The following is a 24758-nucleotide window of genomic DNA, read 5'->3' as shown; positions in this document are numbered from 1 at the left end:
AAATTATCTAGATGGCTGAAGATGGTACGTAGTGGTTTAGAATGTGGGTACATTCTTGAAATTGTCTAGATGGCTGAAGATGGTAGAGCCATGACGACAGATCTTGCACCAGGTAAGTAAAATGGTACATCCAACAGGTCATACAAGTTGTAATACCAAGGACACTAAAATAACGAACAGAACAACCAACGCCATCTATCAAAGCGAATGCAAACAACACCCAAGGATGATAGAAGGACAACCAACGCCATCTATTGGATGAAAATACAACCAACACTCAGATTCTAGTTTTAAGAAAGGAAATACCTGACAAACCCCCATACCAAGAAAAACTAGAATATCTAAATAAAACTAAAATATTCAAAATATTATCTACATCGGCTAAGCATGTCGGAACAGATATTATCCGACCCCTTGATACACTCAACCAGGAAATTATAAGGTTGCAGGCTAAGAGCCCATCGCATTAAGCGATCATTCTTATTCCTCATGGAATTTAGATAAGTTAATGGAAGATGATCTGTTAGCAGGATGAATTCTTTCCCATACAGATATTCCTTAAATTTTAAAATAGACCATACAATAGCGTAACACTCTTTATCAATTGTAGAGTAACGTCTTTCTGCATCTGAAAAATTTCTTTCCAGCATATGACACAGGCAAAAGCACATTATCACTTTCGTGCAATAAAACTGCACTAATACCATCCATGGATGCATCCGTTCGAAGATAGAAGGTCTTATTAAAATCTGGCAGTAACAAAATAGGAGATTTAGTTAGAGAAGCTTTCAAATTATTGAAACTTTTAATTTGTTCATCAGTCCAATTCAGAATATTGCAACTCCCTTTCTTAAGCATAGTTGTTAAGGGTGCAGAAAGAGGAGAAATGTGGAATGAACTTATTATAAAATCCTACTCACTGCGCAAATTGTCAAGCTTTTATTTGCATAGATGGAAATGTATTAGGCGCTTGTTACCTAACACTTTGGCTAGGCTGGTATCAAGTAAAAAGAATTATGAAAATTATTAATATATTAACAATAAATAGAATAACTTATAATAGAAATAGATGACACGTAGGTTGGAATGTGGGTACACACTTGAAATTATCTAGATGGCTGAAGATGGTACGTAGTGGTTTAGAATGTGGGTACATTCTTGAAATTGTCTAGATGGCTGAAGATGGTAGAGCCATGATGACAGATCTTGCACCAGGTAAGTAAAATGGTACATCCAACAGGTCATACAAGTTGTAATACCAAGGACACTAAAATAACGAACAGAACAACCAACGCCATCTATCAAAGCGAATGCAAACAACACCCAAGGATGATAGAATGGACAACCAACGCCATCTATTGGAGGAAAATACAACCAACAATCAGATTCTAGTTTTAAGAAAGGAAATACCTGACACCTACCCATTTAGTAGTCCCGAGTTCGATTCGCCGCTCTGCCAACAAGGAATCAAAGGAATTTGTTTCTGGTGATTAGAAGTTAATTTCTCGATATAATGTGGTTCGGATATCCCACAATAAGCTGTAGGTCCCATTGCTAGGTAAACAATTGGTTTCTAGCGGCGTGAAAATATCTATTCCTTCGGACCAGCCCTAACAGAGCTGTTAATCAGCTCAGTGGTCTGGTTAAACTAAGATATACTTAATTTCTTCAGCTGTATCATCATATTTCATTTTACTAAAGGTTCTTTGCAGCTTCCCGTCGGACCTTAGCTGCGACTCCTTTCATATCCTGTGCTGTACCTACATTCTTATAATACTTCTTCCATCTTACTATAGACCCTCTCCTAACAATTATTTCATAGTGCAACTGCTTTGAGGTTTTCCTCCTGTTACACCATTCAAACCTACCTACTCACAGTATCCCTTCTAGTGCTGAATGACTTCATAGGCCACAGAGCTTGGCTTTTGTCCTAAACTCTGTATTCCATTCCATTCACACTATATCGTTTGCTTAGCATGGCCAAGGCTAATGTCATCAAGTAGCCTTCTTTTGTGTTTTTAACAAAAAAACATAATGGAAACCGGCATTTAGCTAGGAAGACCATATACTCTTATTACATCAATGTGTTTTTATCAAAAGGCTAGTACATTTGCTAGCGTGTTAGCCTCGTCATCTCGGGGCCCGCGTTTGCTGGGGCCGGTGTTCGCTCCCCGTCAAGGGGTTGAATAGTGAGACTGTCTACTGGATGGTTATTGCCATGAGTGACGTCATGGTAAAGGGCTGGGGTTACCCGGCTGACGTGTGAGACCGGGGTCGATATTGCCTATGATACCACCAAACTTTGAACTTTATTAGTAGTTCCATACTGACAATGCCCGGGACTGACCGGGCATTGTTGTATGTTGTATGTTTGTCAGAACTTCAAATTCTTGAATTATCAGACATTCTAAAGACGCCATTTAAAAAAAAAAATAGGTTGAAATTATACTAGGACGATGTAGAGGCAGCCGCAGAGTTGCAAACTGTAATACTTAAATCTTAAACAGCAGGATATATAATTGATTTTATAAGAATATATATCATTCGTAATGACACTATATACCAGATTTATATTATGAAATCATAAGAAAGATAAACCTCAAATCAATCTAGTTATATTTTGAAAACCGAAAAAAGATTCAGTCAGATGTAACCTATGAAGAGCATGAGAAAATGATAATGATGACGCGGGAAATATTATTATCAGGGTGGAATCGATTGTGTCTTGAATTCCACACCCTCGCTGAAATTTCCTCATGAAGACCCAGATTTTATTAGAGTCTTCCCAGAAAGGCCAGAACCGCGGTTTTTTTTTTTCCCCCATCGTGTGCAGATGCTATTACTGCAATGCAGATGTTCCTCAAATTGCCGATAATAATAGCAGTCATCTCGGATCTTGTGTAATTTTGCCGCTTTTTCCTTTTAGTTCATTTGTTGGAATCCTTCGTTCACTCTGCTTTTTGGTCAGGAAGAGGACATCGCATCGTTTGCCAAAGGTTTCAGCTGTATAGCGGATATTTCTTAAGAAGGCCGATGGGGCTGGCAACTAAATGACCTTGTTTCCCGTTGACTAAAAAATTTGGGAAGTAAATAAAAAAATGACAATAAGCTTTTAATGTCTAGATAGCGATTGTCTTAATCGTATTTTTTTCCTGAAATTTACATAAAAATCAAATAATTCTTTTTGAATTTTAGTTTTATTTATCATTGACCTAGATTCCAAAAATTACTTGGAATGATTTTTCTGGAACGTCAGCATTATTCAAAGTATGATCTCACTCTGACATTTATTTTCTGTTTGTTTTATATCAGTTCATGTGTATTGTCATTCTGAGACAGTCTTCTGTTATATGATTTATCACGTTGATTATATTTGGTGCCGATAATTTCATTGGTTATACGCATTTGATGTTAAATTGTTTCTCCTTGGGAAATCTGAACTCTATATTCAATTTTAGAGCACCTTGTAGCAACTCTAATTTATTCAATTTCAGAACACTGTGTAGCAACTCTTATTTAATTCAATTTCAGAGCCTCTTGTAGCAACTCTATTCAATTTCAGAACACCCTGTTGCAACTCTTATTTATTCCATTTCAGAGCACCATGTATATGCAACTCTTATTCAATTTCAGAACATCCTGTAGCAACTCTTACTTATTCGGTTTCAGAACACTGTGTAGCAACTTTTATTTATTCAATTCCAGAACACCCTGTAGCAACACTTATTTATTCAGTTTCAGAACACCCTGTAGCAACTCTTTATTTATTCCATTTCAGAACAGCCTGTAGCAACTCATTTATTCCATTTCAGAAGACCCTGTAGCAACACTCTATTCATTCATTTTCAGAACAGTGTGTAGCAACTCTTATTTATTCAATTGCAGAACATCCTGTAGCAACTCCTATTTATTCAATTTCAGAGCACCATGTAGCAACTCTTATTCAATTTCAGAACATCCTGTAGCAACTCTTATTTATTCATTTTCAGAACACTGTTTAGCAACTCTTGTTTATTCAATTTCAGAGCACCATGTAGCAACTCTTATTTATTAATTTTCAGAACACTGTGGTGTAGCAACTCTTATTTATTCAATATCACAGTCCCTTGTAGTAACTCTTATTTATTGCATTTCAGAGCACCCTGTAACAACCACATGTTCGACGTGTGGGAAAGCCTTCTACAGGAAGTGGAGGTGGATTCCCAAATCCACGCCGACGTGGCAGGCACCCTCAACAGACAGATATCGCGTCCACTCATCGAGAAGACCTTCTTCAGGAAAATTCAGTCCAGGAAGGTGTTCACCCACAGAGAGAGCTTCGATACCATACTTTTAAAGACTGAGGACATGCTAAATAAGGTAAGGGAGTGTTTTAAGGTCCCCTAGCTCCATGATTATGATAAGGCGTGATCCGACCTCCAGCTTACTCAGGACGCGCGCTCAAGATCTTCCCTTCACGCATAAGTTGTAAACATTTTATTCCTAACTTTTAACGTAAATTAAAACGTGCTCAAGTCTATGGTTAAATAGAGCCTTGTTTCACTAACGAAAATTAAAATAAATACGCTATATTTTATTAGAAATAGTATTTCTGTACTGTTTAACATGCACATTATTTATTTTGTTTACATTTTCATTCTAACAAATAAGTTATACATATCCTATCCTAAAATTTCTGTATCTTTAACTCAACACAAAACACCTTTTTCAGACCTTTTTATGCTGTTCATCCATAGATCTTTCCTAACCCCCAACTAAAATAACTACAACAACAACAGAGTATTTTGTAGGCTTTCTCCCTGAGTAAGCGAAAAAAAGAGAGAGGTATTCAAAAGAAGTTGGCAAACTCTAATATAGTTGTGGTAGTGAAGCATTAACCACTACACTTGGAATAATTATAAAGTACTAAGTCCACTCCTAATAGATATGTATTCATGATATCCATCTCATGATTAAGGAGTTGGACGCCAATCTTTTTCGCTTAATCGGGGAGTAAGCCTGCAAACTATTTTGTGGTTGGGGGGGGGGGGGCGCTTAGGAAAGCCATAAAGAAAAGCCCAAAAAGTTCTGAAAAAAAGTGTTTGAGTTAAAGATAAAGGAATCTTAGGATACGATATTTATGGTTTATTAGAATAAAAATGCATATTTTAGAATAAATAATGTGCATGTTAAACAGTTGAGAACAATTATTTCTAATAAAATATAGCGTATTTATTTTAATTTTCATTGGCGAAACAACGAGCTCTTTGACCGTAGATTTTAGCACGCCCCTCCAAGTAAGCTGGCGGTCGGACCACGCCTCGTTTACTAGAACATTGAACATAATCGGTGCTTTCATCACTGATGTTCCATCAGCAGTGATCAGTGCTGAGCGAAAACTAATTGGCCTAACATCTTTGAGTAGTGCATTTCATAATACGAAAACGTTGCCAGCAACCGTTGTTGGTTTACTGATGAATTAGAAAAAGGTCTTGCTGTTGCATCAGGCCTCAGATAACCAAGTGGAGTGATGCAATTGGCTTTTGACAGAGAATCAGTTTAGTTATCAGAGAGTGCGATATTATTTTATTTGGTATGTCAGGTCGAAAACGGATCATTCATAAATGTTAGTTTTGGAGCATATCCATAGCTATGCATTATTCGTGTCACTGAAGGCTTGGCCTTATTTTCAATTTATTGCTTCAGTATTTTAATAACGTAATGTAATACTTGAACTCATTAAATGTTAGTAAGGTTACTATTGCGACTCGGCTGATAATTATTTCAGTGGCACTGGAAGCTTTACACTATAATAATAGGCTTTTGATAGTTAATGGCGTATGTAAGAAATTTCATATTAAAAATGTAAATGCTGTATAAAATTACATTAATCAGTCATAGAGAATCTCACGTAATTTTACTGAATTGGAAGATTACCTTCATTTTTGTATTGGAATGCTATGTGGTTGATTATTTCAACGCGAGGGTACCTCTTCTTGGGAATGGTGTGCTTGTAAATAAACCCTATCTTTCATTATTCGAGAATTGAGTTCAGTTTCATATGAAAAAAAACTGAAGACGTGAGACACTTATGTTTTGGCACAAGGGGAATGAAAATGAGTTCTTTCAAGTCTTTGGTTAGAAGACTACAGGAGGTGCTGTCAACACAGACGCTCTCTGATAAAAGACATACGCTTATAATCGATCATTACGTGCAACAGCCACTTAAGAGGCAGGATCCAAGTGAAGGTAAATATTTGTTCACCTAATAATAGCAGTGATATCATATTGATGAAAAATTTGATCAGTGTCACATTTCGCTAGGATGGTTTAGGTGGTCTTGCATGAGCCCTATATCCTTATATATATATATATATATATATATATATATATATATATATATATATATATATATATATATATATATAATATATATATAAGAGAATTGAGTTGAATGATTCCAGTGTAGATGGCACATCTAGAGACCTTAAGATAACTCCAGTTTTCTTCGCTAGGAAAACAAGTGAATTCGACCCTAATTCTCTGCTTGGCGTGTTATTTTGTTTAGAGGAGAATGAAGGCAAGAGACCCAAGAATCTTAGGTGACACTCATCGAAAATGTGGTTCATGAAGCAGTCGGTTTTCGATGAGAAAGAAACCTTTCATTTCCCATTTTGATCACAATTACAACCCTTGATAAGGTACACCTTTAACTTCATAATAATGAATGTCACACACTGATGTGAGATGAGCGCCGCTGTGGGACTTTGAGATTTTTATTTTAATTTTGTAGCCCAAAGGATAGAGTTCTGTATCTGGATGCATTATCCATTGTAAGTGAATATGCTGTGGTAATGTTTGAACGATACCAAACAGGGTATTGGTACTGACGATTTCATTCTTCTCGAAAGCTGAAGTGGCTGCTTACTCGGATTTCATGAAGGAGGCTGGAGTAACCCTCTCAGGATCCGTGTACATAGCTATGTAATATACCCAGATGCTTATGACTGAGGCTGCATCATAGTCTGCAAGATGAAAGTAAGCAAATGAAACTGGAAAAAGGTCTTGAAGGTTGTGTAGTTCATCGAATAGAGTATCGAGAATACAACTATACTATGACGAAATTAATATTGTGTGAGAAGTACAATTTTTTTAATCATATCCTTCATGATTCAAATGTATGAATGAAGCGCCTCAGCCGCGTGGTTGGTATGGTATTAGCGTCCCACCTCGGTGGTCGCGGGTTCGATTCTCGGCCATTCCATTGAGGAGAGTGAGATGTGTTTTTCTGGTGATAGAAATTCACTCTCGACGTGGTTCGGAAGTCACGTAAAGCCGTTGGTCCCGTTGCTGAATAACCACTGGTTCCATGCAACGTAAAAGCACCATACAAACAAACAAGTGTATGAATGTCTCACGTCTTAGCGAGAGAGCGTAGCTTATCAGATTGTTGAAAGAAGGATGCTATTCCAGGTCTGGTTACAGCTGTTCTAGTATTAACTAATTTTAGATTTTTTAGTCGTGCCTGATTTTCCCAGCGCTTACCAAGTTACAGAGTGTAGAGGAATATAGGCGATCAGAAGTTCCAAAGACTAAAGTATCCTCTTTTTTATGGAAAATAGGCGTTTCTTAAACTTTCTTGTGCAGAGGAGCCCTTTTATTAAAATGACTTATGTAGCGGACCCCTTATTGTAATAAGTTCCCTCTAGGTTTTAAAAGTGTTTCCAGTGTATAATATATGGCAGCTACTAAAATTGCTACTGAATTATTTAGTAATGGCTTATTTTCAATCATTATGCTTACATTTTACTTAAAACAACTTTCACAACATTATTAATTTTGTAATTTTGCACACAAGAGCCACGTTTTGGCCTAAAATTTATCTGACACCGACGGCCAAATTATCCTGCGGACCCCTTGGAACATTCCACGGACTCCTTGGCGTCCGCGGACCACACTTTAAGAAACTGCTTTACAGGCAGCCGTTACCATCGGTTACATTATCGGAAGGATCTTTCTTTCCTGACATTCCAAAAATCACGATCTACTCCACGAATCGGTAGACGGAGCGAGAATTGTCTTTGTCTGTGCAAAAGCAGCGTTTTGTCTGACCCTAGTTTATTTGTTCACTAAACCTTTTGTCATTCGTATGACCTCGATTTTCTTCTAAGTTATTTTTTTTATTATAGAGATCGCTGCATGAGATTGTGGGAGGCCGAAGCTGTAGAGACTGAAAGAAGAGACTGGCTTTGCGAGACAAATATTGTCTACCTGATTCATTCAGTATCACAGAGTGATGTCAAACAATCCTATAAAGAGGCCAAGTTCCTACAGTGGTTTTCTGTGGAGAGATAAGGTAAAAATCGCAAGAATTCAGTCAGAATCTACCAGATGAGACAATCAGACCGATTGACCTATAAAGGACTTTTTTTTGTGTACCTAGTATCTCATTCGTGAATAATGGAAAATAATTAACTCGTCATAAGAGATTATTATCATTGTTATTATTATAATCATGAAGAAATGAAGTTATTGGCCTCAGGTCTCAGGTGGAGGATCGTTAGGGACTAATTAATTTTACATAACAAAGACAAAGTTTAAGAATAGTATCTGAAGTGGAACAGAACTTGGTCATTTTTTATACTGAAAATTTTATTCCCGTTTATCTCGTACTGCTTTTGAGCGCCTCAGTGGCGTGATCGGTATGGTCTTGACCTGCCACCTCGGTGGCCGCGTGTTCGATTCTTTGGCATTCCATTGAGGTGCGAGAGATGTGTATTTCTGGTGATAGAAATTCACTCTCGACGTGGTTCGGAAGTCATGTAAAGCCGTTGGTCCCATTGCTAAATAACCACTGGTTCCATGCAACGTACAAACACCAAAGAAACAAACAAATCATACTGCTTTTGGGTTTACGTATGAATGTTTTTGGGAATCTATAATATTTCTAAGTTATCCGATTAAAATAGTGTCTGGAATGAACTGTAAGTAAACTCTTTTCGATGAAAGTGACTAATTTTTGTACCTGAATTTCCATTAACAAAAGCTGTTATACGATGTCAGTATATTTTTCATTTTGAGAAACAAAGTTGTTGTTCTCACTAACTACAGCATTTCAAAAAAACGTGATTTCCCTTGGCTTGCAGCTAATTACTTTATGGCAATTTTGCTTATGGCGATTTACTGCCACAATTCCTGTGATGTGAAGGAAGGGTATTCCTGGTACGGTGGAAGCTGATTGAACCAGGGAGTTGCTAATTAGTTTGGGTTGTGCTGTTCAGCTCTCTCTTTTTATTTATTTATTTATTTTTAATTCCCCAAACTCTTTTAATTTTATTTCATGCTATCGTAGGAATTCCTTCGTAGGTAGTTGTCATGCAAATTTTACCAGGTTAACATTCAGCACTTTCGGGAAAGGCTTTTTTGAAGACAGAATTCGATAGATCCCTCAGCCTCTAGAGGTCGGGTAATGAGCCTATCTGGCTTTCCTTGCGATTAATATAAATATATTTTTTTTAATTCATTTTTTTTATTTATTTTTTTAGAACTGTTGGTATTTGGGTTGCAGATATATTATGTTAAAATTGTAAAGAGCTTTGGAAAGGTTTTCGATTTTTAGCAATGATTTTAGACATAATTCTAAAGTTTTTTGGTATTTGGGTTATAGATATATAATGTTAAAATTGTGAGGAGCTTTTGAAAGATTTTCCATTTTTTTAGGAAGGATTTTAGACATTGTTCTAAAATTTTTTGGTATTTGGGTTGTAGATATATAATGTTAAAATCGTGAATAGCTTTTGATAGGTTTTTTTTAATTTTTTAGTAAAGATTTCAGACATAATTCTACAGTTTTATTGGTATCTGGTTTGCAGATATATAATTTTAAAATAGTTGGGAACTTTGGAAAGGTTTTCGATTTTTTTAGCAAGGATTTTAGACATCCTCCTAAAGTTTTTTGGTATTTGGGTTGCAGATATATAAAGTTAAAATTGTGAAGAGCTTTTGAAAGGTTTTCATTTTTTAGCAATGATTTTAGACATCATTCTACAGTTTGAGGACAGATAAGACTGATCGCACCCACATTTTTGTTTTCAGAGATGTCACCCGCCCCCTCTCTTTTTTTTTTTTTTTTTTTTTTTTTTTTTTTTTTTTTTTTTTTTTTTCTCTCTCTCTCTCTCAGGAGCAACGACCTTTTTATGAAAGTATCAGTACACATTCCAAACATTTCATTTTTTTTATCTGGTTCCCTGGTAATTAGGACGTTGTTTCCGAGAGCTTCCTGGGCCACTGAAACGGATTTTCTATGCTAATCTGTTAATGAAATTTTGTACATCTCCTAATTGAAATGAATCTTTCGTTGGATTTGGAGAGTTGTCGCAGTGTGCGAACATTTGTAATCTGGCCAGTGCTCTTGTTCTTTTGAATATTTTTTCTGAATAAATTCCTAGGAATTTCAATCATTTTATTTTCCTGTCGTGCACGACGAAAGTTATGCATAATTCATGTATACGTATGTTGCTATCAAAAGTTTAGTATATATATTTTCACCAGTCTAATCCATCAGTGTTGGGGTATTATGCCACACCTCGACAGTGGCCTGTCATATTTCCTGCCTTTTTCTTGGCGTAGTTGGTTATTTTTGTTGTGACAGTAGTTGACAGTTTCAGTCAGCTTCGTATTACTAGATGCTGAAACTTGTTATTGTATTGTAATTCGCTTTCATGGAAATTTGATACATCTTGTACACCGGTATTTAAGTTCTTTTTTTTTTTTTTTTTTTTGGTACATCTTGTATACTTTTTTTTAAAGTACTTTGTTTTTGTCCGTAATATAGGAACGTTGTTTTTCTTGTAAACTTTCCCCTCTGGCTTTGATATATCCGTGAACTCTATACTGGAATTTGTCAGGCTGTTAGAACTGCCTCGGTTTGTTTACTTGTTTTTCTTGTTTGCCATAAAGATTTTCATAGAATCTGTGGTCTGACCATCGCGCTGTGACCTCTGATTTTTGTCATCAAACGCCTGTTCGAAAAGCCCCTCCGTTCTCGAACCCTTTGATCCGAAGAGCAAACGCTCCGGAGGAAGCCTCCACGTGATCAGTATTGGTTGACGCTTAGTTTCAACATTCAAATAAAACTGTCCCTTTTATAACATCTGTCTCGGTATCACCCTTCTTCAGTATATCATGTAGCGGTGGTGGTTTGAATCTGCAGCTTGAGACATTATAGTATTAATATAACGACAATCCCGTAGGTTCAAAAAGTCGACTATCTCTACTCAAAGAAGAAAGAAAGGTGATACCTGTTATAGTAGATTCACATCAACCGTGCATCTGATGTTTAGGCCCGTCCCTTACGACGCTCCTGATTGGCTGTTGATAAGCCAGTCACAGGGCTGGAAACTCTCGGTCTCTTGAGAGGGTTCACGTAGGCAGGATGTATGTTCCACTTCCCATGAGGGATACGTCTTTCAAAAGTATCCCCCAGGAGAGGTAGAACATGCATCCTACTTATGCGAACTCTCGAGAGAGACTGAAAGTTTCCAGCCCTGTGATTGGCTTATCGACAGCCAATCAGGAGCCGTCGTAAAGGGACTGGCCTAGACATCAGATTCACGGTTGATGGGAATCTACTATAGTTTATTACGTGTAGATTATGTGAGAGAATTATATGAATACATATTGCATTACAGGCAAGTTACATTTAATGTTCCTGCCTTGTTGTGGGATCCTATGTTCCTTTAAGAATCCCGGTCTGAATGCACTGGTTTAAAATGTGTAGTAAAAAAAAAAAAAAAAAAATATCTGATGAAAATACAATATTTAACCAAGCACTTGAAACTTCGTGCAGTGCAAAAGTTTAGGAGAGATGTCTTCAAGTAAGCGAGTTTTAATAGCTACGAGAGTCAGACGAGTCTGTGCTGGTTAAGGCAAGGGGGGCTGAATCCCCTCCAAGACAAACAACAGGTGTCCTTTTGACGGCTCATTATTATATTTGGTTCGTTAACGACGAGATGAAAAATCATTTGCAGTAGAGCTTATTTCCTATGACAGCTTACGTTGTTGTGTGAGTGATCCTTTCTTATTTGATTTATTTAATAATGATTTACAGTGCTTTATTATGCTTTATCCAAGTTTTTGCCATTCATAAGTCGTATTAAATTCATGTAGTTGTGTATTTAACTTCTAGTTTATATTGCGTTCTCAGTACTAATTTGGAAAGGAAATCTATCGCTGGCAAAAGGTATAGGTTACCTTACAGGCCTCTCTCTCTCTCTCTCTCTCTCTCTCTCTCTCTCTCTCTCTCTCTCTCTCTCTCTCTCTTTTTGGAGTCTGTGGAAGGCTTGACGCTTCTATCTCACAGTTCATAAGCGTTTGTCGAGAACGTCATTATTCTATACGGTGTAGTAATATTTTTCATTCGATCTACTATAGTTTTTTAACAGCTAGTGGGTGAAAGATTTAGTCAGTATGCTTTATTGAATTTTAAATTGGTGATTGAGTGTAGGTTAATATTTATAAAGATGCGTTCATTGATGTTTAAACTCGTGGTAATTATTCGGGCATCGTATTTAATAAATTTGTAAATCCCTGGGAAAGTTTTAGTCGTAGATTAACGTCAGAATCATCATCATCATCATAGTTACATTTTTAGTTATCAATCACAGACATTACTGCAGCTGCTTTGCTGCGTCCCTTCGTCCCTTTGCTGCAAACCCTTTCATTCCTTTTACTCCACCTCCGTTCTTATTCTCTGCCTTCCATCTTACTTAGCTACAACCCCTTTCATTCCTTTTACTGTACCTCTCTTCATATTCTCTCTCATCCATCTTACTTTCCACCCTCTCCTAAAAGCATCAGTTATCAGTAACTTGAATAGGCCGCAGGATGAAGGTGGGGGAGAACGGTTGCGTCATCGCCTAGAAGCCTAGTGGACAGTAACCTCACTTTCTTCTCTCTTTTTCCTTGGCAGTGTCGTCGGGATTACTCGGATGCCTACCTGGCCCACTACCGCACCCAGACCAACGCCTCGCTAGCTGCTTACTTCGACGCCCACAACGCATACGTCCAGCAACTGCACGCCACGAACGGCATGCTTCAAGAGTACAACAGATCCACGCTCCCTACACTTCTAGAGGTAAGGAAGTTGTACCGTACTTTTAGATCCCTATCGGGTTACATGAGGTAAGGGAACAGTACCGTACTTAGATCCTTATTGGGTTGCTTGAGGTAAGGGAACAGTACCGTACTTACACCCCTATTGGGTGGCTTGAGATTTCATATTTATGTATAGTGGTTTTACCGAAGGGGCATTTGAGGAATCTTATTATCTATTTATTTTTTAAATTCTGCATATTGAGTATTGAGAGCTTTGACGTTTTCTCTAGCACGCCTGCAGACGTTATTTCAGTTTTGTAGAGATTTTACCCTTGTGTGTTCTTGCTATAGATGGTAGTCTTGGGGTATATGCTATGTATATGCACAGCGTACATTTATATATATATATATATAGATATATATATATATATATATATAATATATATATATATAATGTATGTATGTATGTATGTAGTATGTATGTATGTATCACCTACCAGAAGAGAGACAGCAGGGTCTGAAATATAGTACTTTCTTTATATTGCAGAGAGAGAGAGAGAGAGAGAGAGAGAGAGAGAGAGAGAGATATTTAATATTGAAGTCAGCATATCTTTTATATATATATATATATATATATATATATATATATATATATATATATATATATATATGGATTAAGCTACAAATGTCCTTTAATATCCAATTCGCTCTACATCGGAATTAATATATTTTCATATATATTAACCGAAGGGGAATTTTTTAGTTTCAACTAAAAGATACCCCTTCGGTTAACATATATGAAAATATATTAATTCCGAGGTAGAGCGAATTGGATATTAAAGGACATTTGTAGCTTAATGTATATGAATCACGGTTATGTGATATATATATATATATATATATATATATATATATATATATATTTCTAAGATGAATTCGATTTTTAAATTATATTTGTTGCTATATTATATGAATACATTATATGTGGAATTTTTTATATCGAAATCTCTATACCTTAGGAATAAATTGCTATGTATTTGTGCATGTGTGTGTGTCTGTGTCTGTGTCTGTGTATGTTGAGAGAGAGAGAGAGAGAGAGAGAGAGAGAGAGAGGAGAGAGAGAGAGATGCAAATTCATGCAGGAAAAAGAAAGTCACACTAATTTCACGAGTAATTAGTTCCTACTTGCTGTCTCGAGTCAAGAGGAGAAGCAGAAACTGAAGAGGTATAGGGAGGGGGATGTTGGTGGGCCTGTTGGGGAGGGGTTGACTCCCTTTTTGGGGGGGTTACTAGTGGCATTTCTCCTCGTTTTTTTCAAGATGGCAATTTGAAACGTCATTTTTCCCCCTTTTTTTAAATAAAAGATCTAACAGGTGAATTTTCCCCCCGCTTTTATAACAAATTTAACAAACATCAGTTTTTCTCAGTTTTTATAAAAGATTTAACAAACGTCATTTTTCCCCCGTTTTTATAAAAGATTTTAACATGAGTTTTAACGAGCGTTTATAATTGTCTTATTCTTCCAAATATTTATTTTCAGTAACGTTTTCTTCATCATAATTAATCTGATGATTATTTATTGCAAATATCTCTGAAAACGGCATCTTATTGACCAGTGTTCTCTTTATTGTTTGGCGGGTTTCAGTGTAAACTCTGACCTTCGACGTGCGTTCAGTTGAAGGAGTTCTTTGGCGAGCACATACATTCACATTTCTCTCAATTTTAGTCCTGTTTCATTCCATTTTTAACAGGTAAATGAAGATATATATAGAGAGGTGAATCGTCAGCAAAACCATATAAACAAAAATTGTAGAGGGTACTCGGATATTTAATGTTGGTCTTTTCAGTAATGTTCCATCCAACTTGGTAAGTCGTCAGATGCTCACATAGGAAAGTCTAGGATATTAAGAGAACCTGATGGATTTAGTGGTGTTTCTTTCTTTCATCGAAGTTCATTGGCAAATATTTTAGGTGGAAGTTGTTTTCTTCTCTTTATTTCGTCAATAATTTTGTGGCCGGTGGTAGAAATCTTGAGCTGTTTTGCTAGTGACTGCCCTAATGCCCTTTGCGAGTGACTGCCCTAAATGCCCTTCTAAGGGTCGTTGACCCTGAAGCTCAGACGCCTCTACACATTTCTGCAGTGTCCGCAGTGCTGGTTCTTGTCCCCTTCTTTCTCATCGTCTTCCCCTCTTGATGATTTAGCATGTTGTTCTACAGTAATTTCTTTTCGAGGTTTAGTATTTCCCACTTCCCCATACATCTTAGTGGGCAAACATTCATTACTGATTGTTCCGACGCCGTCGTATACGTACCTCGAACGACTTTAATAGGAGAGTCCTGGATGTCAGTCCGGGATTCCCCTAATGAAGTACTTCGAGGTAAGTATAGCTAGGAAAAATACAAATGACCAAGAATTTGTGATTTTCTCTCGCTACCTGGAGCATTCTCTTGTTCCTTCCATTAGTTCTAGTCAGTTTTCTGAAACTGAGTGCATCTTCCTTATCTCCTGGTCAGGGTCATCTTCATATTTATGAAAACAGTGCTGTAGTTTACGCTTTGCAGAACCAACTTAGACATCTTAGGAAATATATATCGAAAGAAAGCCTCGCTAGTAGTCAACTGTATGTACGTGTGAGTGAGAGTACGGGGCAGGAAGTCATCAGCAGTAAATAAACTAAAGTGAAGAGAGAGAGAGAGAGAGAGAGAGAGAGAGAGAGAGAGAGAGAGAGAGAGAGCCAAACCTGAAATTCAGTCCGCCGGATTTCAAAGACCGTTGAGATGCGTATCTGGATATTAAGACGGGTGGAGAGAGAGAGAGAGAGAGGAGAGAGAGAGAGAGAGAGAGAGGTACTGGCCTGGAAATGGAATGGGAAGAGGAGATTGCTTCGATAGGCATCATATAATGTCGGGGTCGGCCTGAAATTTAGTTGAGATTTGTAATATCGCACCGGGGTTGGTTTTCGGTACTCGGTATCAGAGGCTGCCTTTTATGATGATACTCTGCATGCGTTGCCTTTTATATGATGATACTCTGCATTCGTTGCCTTTTATGATGATACTCTGCATGCGTTGCCTTTTATATGATGATACTCTGCATTCGTTGCCTTTTATGATGATACTCTGCATTCGTTGCTTTGTCTTTGTGGTTTCGTTTCTGTGAGCGTTTCTGTGTTGCCGTTGTGTAACTGATGAAGCTGGGAATGTTAATCTTGTGTCTTTATGAAGTCGTATTAATTTGATTGCTAAACTTTTTGGTGGAGTTTGAATTATGTAATTTTTTTGTCGTCTGTATCAAAAGTTACTTTGAATATTTTTTTTTGTCGTCTGTATCAAAAGTTACTTTGAATAATTTTTTTATCATCAGTATTAAAAGTTCCTTTGAATTAAAATTTTTTATTTCTCGTATTAAAAGTTTACTTTGAATCTTTAATTTAAATTTCGGTCTTGGTTTTTATTAAAAGAAGTTACTTTGAATTAAAATTTTTTTTTTGTTCGTCTGTATTGAAGTTCTTTGAATATTTTTTTTTGTCGTCTGTATTAAAAGTTACTTTGAATATTTTTTATCGTCTGTATTAAAAGTTACTTTGAATATTTTTTTGTCGTCTGTATTAAAAGTAACTTTGAATAATTTTTTTAGTCGTCTGTATTAAAAGTTACTTTGAATAATTTTTTATCGTATGTATTAAACGTACTTTGAATATTGTCTGTATAGATTACTTTGAATATTTTTTTTTTTTTTGTCGTCTGTATTAAAAGTTACTTTTGAATAATTTTTTATCGTCTGTATTAAAAGTTTACTTTGAATATTTTTTTTTGAATCGTCTGTATTAAAAGTTACTTTGAAATTAGTGTCGTCTGTATTAAAAGTTACTTTGAATATTTTTTTTATCGTCTGTATTAAAAGTTACTTTGAATATTTTTTTTTTTGTCGTCTGTATTAAAAGTTACTTTGAATATTTTTTTTGTCGTCTGTATTAAAAGTTACTTTGAATAATTTTTTATCGTCTGTATTAAAAGTTACTTTGAATATTTTTTTTATCGTCTGTATTAAAAGTTACTTTGAATATTTTTTTTGTCGTCTGTATCAAAAGTTACTTTGAATTTTTTTTATCGTCTGTATTAAAAGTTACTTTGAATAATTTTTTTTATCGTCTGTATTAAAGTTAACTTTGAATATTTTTTTTTTTTATCGTCTGTATTAAAAGTTACTTTGAATAATTTTTTTTATCGTCTGTATTAAAAGTTACTTTGAATATTTTTTTATCGTCTGTATTAAAAGTTACTTTGAATATTTTTTTTTATCGTCTGTATTAAAAGTTACTTTGAATATTTTTTTTTTCGTCTGTTATTAAAAGTTACTTTGAATATTTTTTATCGTCTGTATTAAAAGTTACTTTGAATATTTTTTTTTTATCGTCTGTATTAAAAGTTACTTTGAATATTTTTTTATCGTCTGTATTAAAAGTTACTTTGAATATTTTTTTTTGTCGTCTGTATTAAAAGTTACTTTGAATATTTTTTTTTTGTCGTCTGTATTAAAAGTTACTTTGAATATTTTTTTATCGTCTGTATTAAAAGTTACTTTGAATATTTTTTTTGTCGTCTGTATTTGCAGTGACTTTGAATATTTTGTAAAAAAAAAAATTCATTTAACATTTTTTGAGTGCTCTTTCTATTTGTTAGTTTATCTTTACTGTCGTCTTTCTGTCTCTAACTGTGAGGTATACAGTACATTATTTTTCTTCCTTGTAGTAGTAATTTTTATTTTGGGACATTTTTAGCTTTCATCGTAAAAAGAACTCTGCTAATAAAAGCCTATTTGGGATTTTATGTCTATGCTAAACAAATTTTATTATGCGATTTCATTTTCCATGCTATTGCTGTACCTACTCGGCAAAAAATTAATGACGTTTGCATCGTGTAACATACGATAAGGAAATCATGTTTACGGAATTTTTTTTTTTTTTTTTTTTTTTTTTTTGGGGGGGGGGGGTTTTTAATAGGGGGGGGGTTTCCCACTCCAGTGAAGGCCCCTTAATATGATTTTTATATCCCGTAATGAAGCCTGTTTTTTTTTATTAGCGCTGATAAAGTCGGTAATTGTGGTGTTTATCGGGAAACACTTTCCAAGCCGGGGTGAGGTTGTGGGGGGAGGGGGGGGGTGGGGGGGGGGGGGGGAAACTACTTGAATGACAGGGTACGGACGCGATAAGCGTCATCGCGATAATGTGTTTGAATTACAGTGTCAATGCGGTCTTCTCCTCTCCCCCCCCCCCTCCCCCCCACCCCCCCCTCCCTCCCTCCCTACCCCCCTACCCACCCGCTGTAAATACACTGTGTAATCCATACACGTTTCGGGTTAATGTGGTTTGTTTATACGTTGACTGGTTGTGATGATGGCTGACATTAACCTGAAGTAGAACTGAAAATGTGTTCGAGTAATATTCAATAGAATAATAATAATAATAATAATAATAATAATAATAATAATAATAATTAATAATTATTATTATTATTATTGTATGGTAAGAGCATCAAGGAAATAGATACCCTAATCCAGACTGTAAGGATTGTATCTGGGGACATCAGGATGGAGTTTGGAATAGAAAAATGCGCCTTAGTCAACATACAAAAGGCAAAGTAACGAGAACTGAAGGGATAAAGCTACCAGATTGGGAGCAACATCAAACAAGGCGATACTCAAGTCAAAACTCAACGCCGGAAATATGATAAAAGCCATAAACACATGGGCAGTGCCAGTAATCAGATACAGCGCAGGAATAGTCGAATGGACGAAGGCAGAACTCCGCAGCATAGATCAGAAAACCAGGAAACATATGACAATACACAAAGCACTACACCCAAGAGCAAATACGGACAGACTATACATAACACGAAAGGAAGGAGGGAGAGGACTACTAAGTATAGAGGACTGCGTGAACATCGAACACAGAGCACTGGGGCAATATCTGAAAACCAGTGAAGACGAGTGGCTCAAGAGTGCATGGGAAGAAGGACTAATAAAAGTAGACGAAGACCCAGAAATATACAGAGACAGGAGAAAGACAGACAGAAACAGAGGACTGGCACAACAAACCAATGCACGGACAATACATGAGACAGACTAAAGAACTAGCCAGCGATGACAATTGGCAATGGCTACAGAGGGGAGAGCTGAAGAAGGAAACTGAAGGAATGATAACAGCGGCACAAGATCAGGCCCTAAGAACCAGATATGTTCAAAGAACGATAGACGGAAATAACATCTCTCCCATATGTAGGAAGTGCAATACGAAAAATGAAACCATAAACCACATAGCAAGTGAATGCCCGGCACTTGCACAGAACCAGTACAAAAAGAGGCATGATTCAGTGGCAAAAGCCCTCCACTGGAGCCTGTGCAAGAAACATCAGCTACCTTGCAGTAATAAGTGGTACGAGCACCAACCTGAAGGAGTGATAGAAAACGATCAGGCAAAGATCCTCTGGGACTATGGTATCAGAACGGATAGGGTGATACGTGCAAACAGACCAGACGTGACGTTGATTGACAAAGTCAAGAAGAAAGTATCACTCATTGATGTCGCAATACCATGGGACACCAGAGTTGAAGAGAAAGAGAGGGAAAAAATGGATAAGTATCAAGATCTGAAAATAGAAATAAGAAGGATATGGGATATGCCAGTGGAAATTGTACCCATAATCATAGGAGCACTAGGCACGATCCCAAGATCCCTGAAAAGGAATCTAGAAAACTAGAGGCTGAAGTAGCTCCAGGACTAATGCAGAAGAGTGTGATCCTAGAAACGGCACACATAGTAAGAAAAGTATGTGATACTCCTAAGGAGGCAGGATGCAACCCGGAACCCCACACTATAAATACCACCCAGTCGAATTGGAGGACTGTGATAGAGCAAAAAAAAAAAAAAAAAAAAAAAAAAAAAAAAAAAAAAAAAAAAAAAAAAAAAAAAAAAAAAAAAAAAAAAAAAAAATAAAAAAAATAATAATAATAATAATAATAATAATAATAATAATAATAATAATTGGGTTAAGTCAGCGGGAATTGGACCCATATAATCATAGGACACTAGGCGCGATCCCAAGATCCCTGGAAAAGGTACCTGGAAAAATTAGATGCCGTAGTAGCTCCAGGACTCGTGCAGAGAAGTATGTACACCTGGAAACAACGCCGCACATAGTGAGAAAAGTGATGGGTTCCTAAGGAGGCAGGATGCAACCTGGAACTCCACTAATCCTTATAACTCCTTATAATCCTTGCAACTTGTAACTGCTCCAGCAGAAGTTGATCGCTGTTTCCGGGACCACCAAAAATACCGTTTCTTCGTAATTTTTACGAACGACAAATTTGTCTCTTGTCACCAGTCGGCACTACTGAGGACGAAGTATTTCGGCTTTCCAGCATCTGATCACAACTAATTAAAGTTTATAATGATCGATTTCTAAAACAGAGTTTCTCTCCTTTGATCATTATAACGAGTGTTGAAAGGTCTTTTCAGCACAGCATGTGATCATTGGTGAAAACACCTTAAATTGAAAGTATTCACTCCCAACGAATGTTTGAAACAACGAAAAAGCGTGCCTTCTCCTGTAATTGATACTTTGTTCCATGAGCAAAATACCTTTCCTTATCAGTACTTTATATATATATATATATATATATATATATATATATATATATATATATATATATATATATATATATATATATATATATATATAATATATATATATATATATATATATATATATATATATCTAATAAAAGGAGCCCATAAAAAACACCAAAATATAAACAGAAAAGTACTATATTTCAGAGACTGCTGTCTCCCTCTTCAGGTAGATGAATGAGAATCAGAAAAGGTGGTATTTATACCAAGAGGTCCATCCACAGGCAAGCCAATTTAGGTCACCCCCGCTGATAATCTTCCTTTAATCTTCTTAATTGTTGGTTGAATGAAAACATTGTCGATTGTATCTGAAATCCATGCTCCTTTTGAGATGTTCATTACCTGCCCCCCCATTTATTAAGGCCGATTCCATCATTGGACTCTTGTACCGGCAGTTGCTGCTATGAATTACACGTGACAAATTCTAGTTTATTCTATGGTTTATGTTCATTTATATGGTTGAAAATTGCTGAGTTCTGTTGTCCATACCTAACCGTTTGTGTTGTATTAATCTCTGGGGAAGTGATTTACCTGTAAATCCGATGTAAGATTGGTTACAGTCCTGGCATGGGATTTCGTAAACCCCAATGTCCTTGGGAGATGTCTTTTGTTGGACGTTAATCAGGGATTTGGCTAAGGTGTTTGGGTAAGTAAATGCAAAAGGGTTAGATTTTCCGAGGGTGTGGGTTACTCTCTTAATCGTGTCCAGGTGAGGAATTTTTATTTTATTGTTGGGTGTATCTCTGGTTTTGTCTTTAGGGGGGTCGGTTGAAAATTATGTTTGCTTTGTGAAATGCTTTCTCAATTATATGGTCAAGATACTTTAAAGACGAAAGTTGCTTGCAAATTAGTTCAAATTCTTTTTCCAGGAATTTTGGGGAACAAATTCGTAAGGCTCTTAAGAACATGTTGCTAGCTACACCTATCTAGATAGTAATGTCGTGATAGCTAAACTAGTGAATGTATGAAAGTGAGAACGTTGGTTTTCTGTATATGGTAAATTTGTATTCTGTCGTGTCTCTGATTATTAAAACATCAAGAAAAGGAATTTTGTTGTCTGTTTCTCATTCAACTTTAAATTTGATGCTGGGCACTAATGTGTTTAATTTTGAGAGGAATTCATTAAAATTGCCCCACCTATTATCCCAAAATGTTAGGATATCAACCACATATCTCATCCACAGCATGTTTTTGGGTTTTATTGCATTCCATGTACAGATTGGCTAAAACAGGACTTAAAGGACTACCCATACTACACCCGAAATTTTGCTTGTAGAATGATTCCCAGAATGAAAATACGTTATTAGATGCACATAATTCAACTAACTTTATTACTTTGTCAAGCGCCAATGGGAAATGATCTCAATAGGGGGATTTTTCCCTTAAAAACTGAAGAACGTCCTGTACTGGTACTTTTGTGAATAGGGAGTCCACGTCAAGGCTTAAAGTTTTATGTTGTGAAGTGGTATATGTGCTTCTCTGAATTTGTGACAAAAATCTTCCGAATGTTTAATGTGACTGGGAGAAAAAGTGCCTAAAAAAGGAGAAAGGAGGCCAGCTAACCATTTAGAAATTTTGTAATTGAAAGCTCCGGCACATGAAACGATGGGTCTGAATGGAAGATTGTCTTTGTGAGTTTTGGGAAGGCCATAAAAGTAGGGTAATTTAGGATTAATTACTTTAAATTTCTCTAAATGCAAATTGGATGTTATTGCCGATTTTTGAATGACAAAAGTATATCCTTTGAATTTAAGATAAAATCAAACCCATTCCTTGCAAGGTGTCAAAAATGCTTCAGAATCTTTGACCGTTTCCTTTTTCATTAGTCGATTAAATGCCAAACGGTTCGCTCACTTCGAAGTTTAAATGATCATCTTGATGCTCACTAGGTAGGGTACATTTTATAGCTTTTATTATTGTGTTTCCTTCTCTATCTCACTGGGTTTATGAATAAGATCGATTTCGCTCTTTATAAAATGCTTTTCTTTTAGCGAGGTGGTCTATACAACGGAAAACAGTTGGCGAAAAATTATATTGAAATCCATATTATATTCTCATGGAAGTATAGAATGAGCAGATAAAGATATGTTCAAAACAACTACGATAAAACTTCAGGTGATAATTATGGTGGTAAAATGTGAAAACGTGTCTGAATAGAAAGCCTGTATCAAGAGTATTATTAGTAAGTATATATAGTTTTTGCAGTACTTTTAACCGTGAAAAATGAATAAGGTGCTGGACAGAAATCGTAAGGATTTGTCGCCGCCATTCCTGTTCCTTTTGTTTCAGGTTTTGTTTAAATTTGTCATCAGAGAATGGCGGTGAAATGAAAATAAAAGAATGTGTGTATTAAGCTGAAGAGGGTCCGTGATCGGAAGAGATATGACATGATTGAATGTGCGTTCCTGACGTAATGGAGCGGGAGGAAAAGAAATGGAAAGGCTTGGGAATCAAGATTTTTTTTTTTAAAGGTTGGGGAAGTGTTGCCTCAAGCAAATGCCACAGTCTCTCTCTCTCTCTCTCTCTCTCTCTCTCTCTCTCTCTTAATACCTCTATAATGTCCGAATCCAAATAAGGAATTTCCCTTACACGGGAGGTGATAAAACCATAGTCCTCTCTCTCTCTCTCTCTCTTATTACCTCTATAATGTCCAAATCCAAATAAGGAATTTCCTTTACACGGGAGGTGGTAAAATCATAGTCCTCTCTCTCTCTCTCTCTCTCTCTCTCTCTCTCTCTCTCTCTCTCTCTCTCTCTCTCTCCATCACCACTACCGGTGCTTAACTGTTGTGGTTGAATACTTGATCAGTTCAGGGTAGCAAATTCACAATATGGTCCGGTATTATGTGCACTTAGTACAGTGTAGAGTGACGTATTGTGTGGTTTATTGAACTTGTACTTTTCAGTAACAGAACGTGACAGTAGATCCGTTGTTGAATTAATCACGACGTCACACGTTAACCAAGTGGATTTTCTGTTGCACTGCGGATTACGTTAACAGAGGCGAGACTGACTTTGTTTTTATTTTTGCCTTTCTAATTTGAATTAATTTAATGTTTTCCAAGCGCTCTTTGGGGGCCCCCGATAGCGTGGGGTCCCCGAGCACCCTTGAAGACAGGGTACTGCAATACGCCATGCTCTATCCCACCATCGTTGAGGCAGTTGTTTAAGAAAACGCTTATAATGCAGGGTGTCCATAAAGTCCCAATACTATTACAAGTATTTATTGCCCAGAATGGTACTGGGACTTTATGGACACCCTGTATATCGACAGCATTAAATCAGTTGCATCTATCTTGATCAATGTCACTTCCCGACCACGTCTCTCTGTTACTTCCCTTTCACAAATGACAACCCAAGCCATGAATGAAGTTCTTGTTCTGCTATATCACGGCAACAAATCGCGATATTTTCTGTCACTGTAACCAACCCATCGGAAAGGAGCCGATTATTATAGCGGATTCGAAGACCTTGCTGGCGGATGTCAAACCTCAATGCTAACAGCGGGAGATCTGGCGGATTTTGAATGTCTAAGGTAAACTGGTCTTCAAAGTTCTCCATGTTGTTGTTGTTTAAAACAAAAAATTTTTTTATTCCATGTTTATTTCTCCACTTGAGTAGATTCACATCAACCGTGCATCTGATGTCTAGGCCAGTCCCTTACAGCGCTCCTGATTGGCTGTTGATAAGCCAATCTCGGGGCTGGAACCTCTCAATCCCTCGAGAGAGTTCACATAGGCAGGATGCATGTTCCACCTCTCCTGCGGGATATTTTTGAAAGACGTATCCCTCAAGAGAGGTGGAACATAGATCCTATCTATGTGAACTCTTCTGAGAAACAGAGTAGAGTCTCCAGCACTGTGATTGGCTTATCAACAGCCAATCAGGAGCATCATAAGCGACTGGCCTAGACATTAAATGCATGGTTGATGGGAATCTACTATAGTTATCCTTACATAGTCATTATGTATTTTGAGCGATGGCAAACGCTCGACTT

The 24758-nt window shown here is 36.6% G+C and overlaps 1 protein-coding gene across 12 annotated transcripts in view; it reads left to right on the top strand.

Annotated features, from left to right (window-relative positions):
* LOC135212740 (SH3 and cysteine-rich domain-containing protein-like) overlaps positions 1-24758 on the top strand; it is a 635516-nt gene that overhangs the window by 143175 nt on the left and 467583 nt on the right. For all 12 annotated transcript variants that reach the window (XM_064246459.1, XM_064246455.1, XM_064246457.1 and 9 more), the window contains exons 4-5: positions 4137-4359; positions 12950-13114. In XM_064246459.1, coding sequence (XP_064102529.1) covers positions 4156-4359; positions 12950-13114 — 369 coding nt within the window. In that variant the 5' untranslated portion in view covers positions 4137-4155. The remainder of the gene's footprint in view (positions 1-4136; positions 4360-12949; positions 13115-24758) is intronic.

The sequence above is a fragment of the Macrobrachium nipponense genome, chromosome 41, assembly GCF_015104395.2.
Source record: "Macrobrachium nipponense isolate FS-2020 chromosome 41, ASM1510439v2, whole genome shotgun sequence".
NCBI lineage: Eukaryota > Metazoa > Arthropoda > Malacostraca > Decapoda > Palaemonidae > Macrobrachium > Macrobrachium nipponense.
This window is presented reverse-complemented; position numbering and strand designations above follow the sequence as displayed.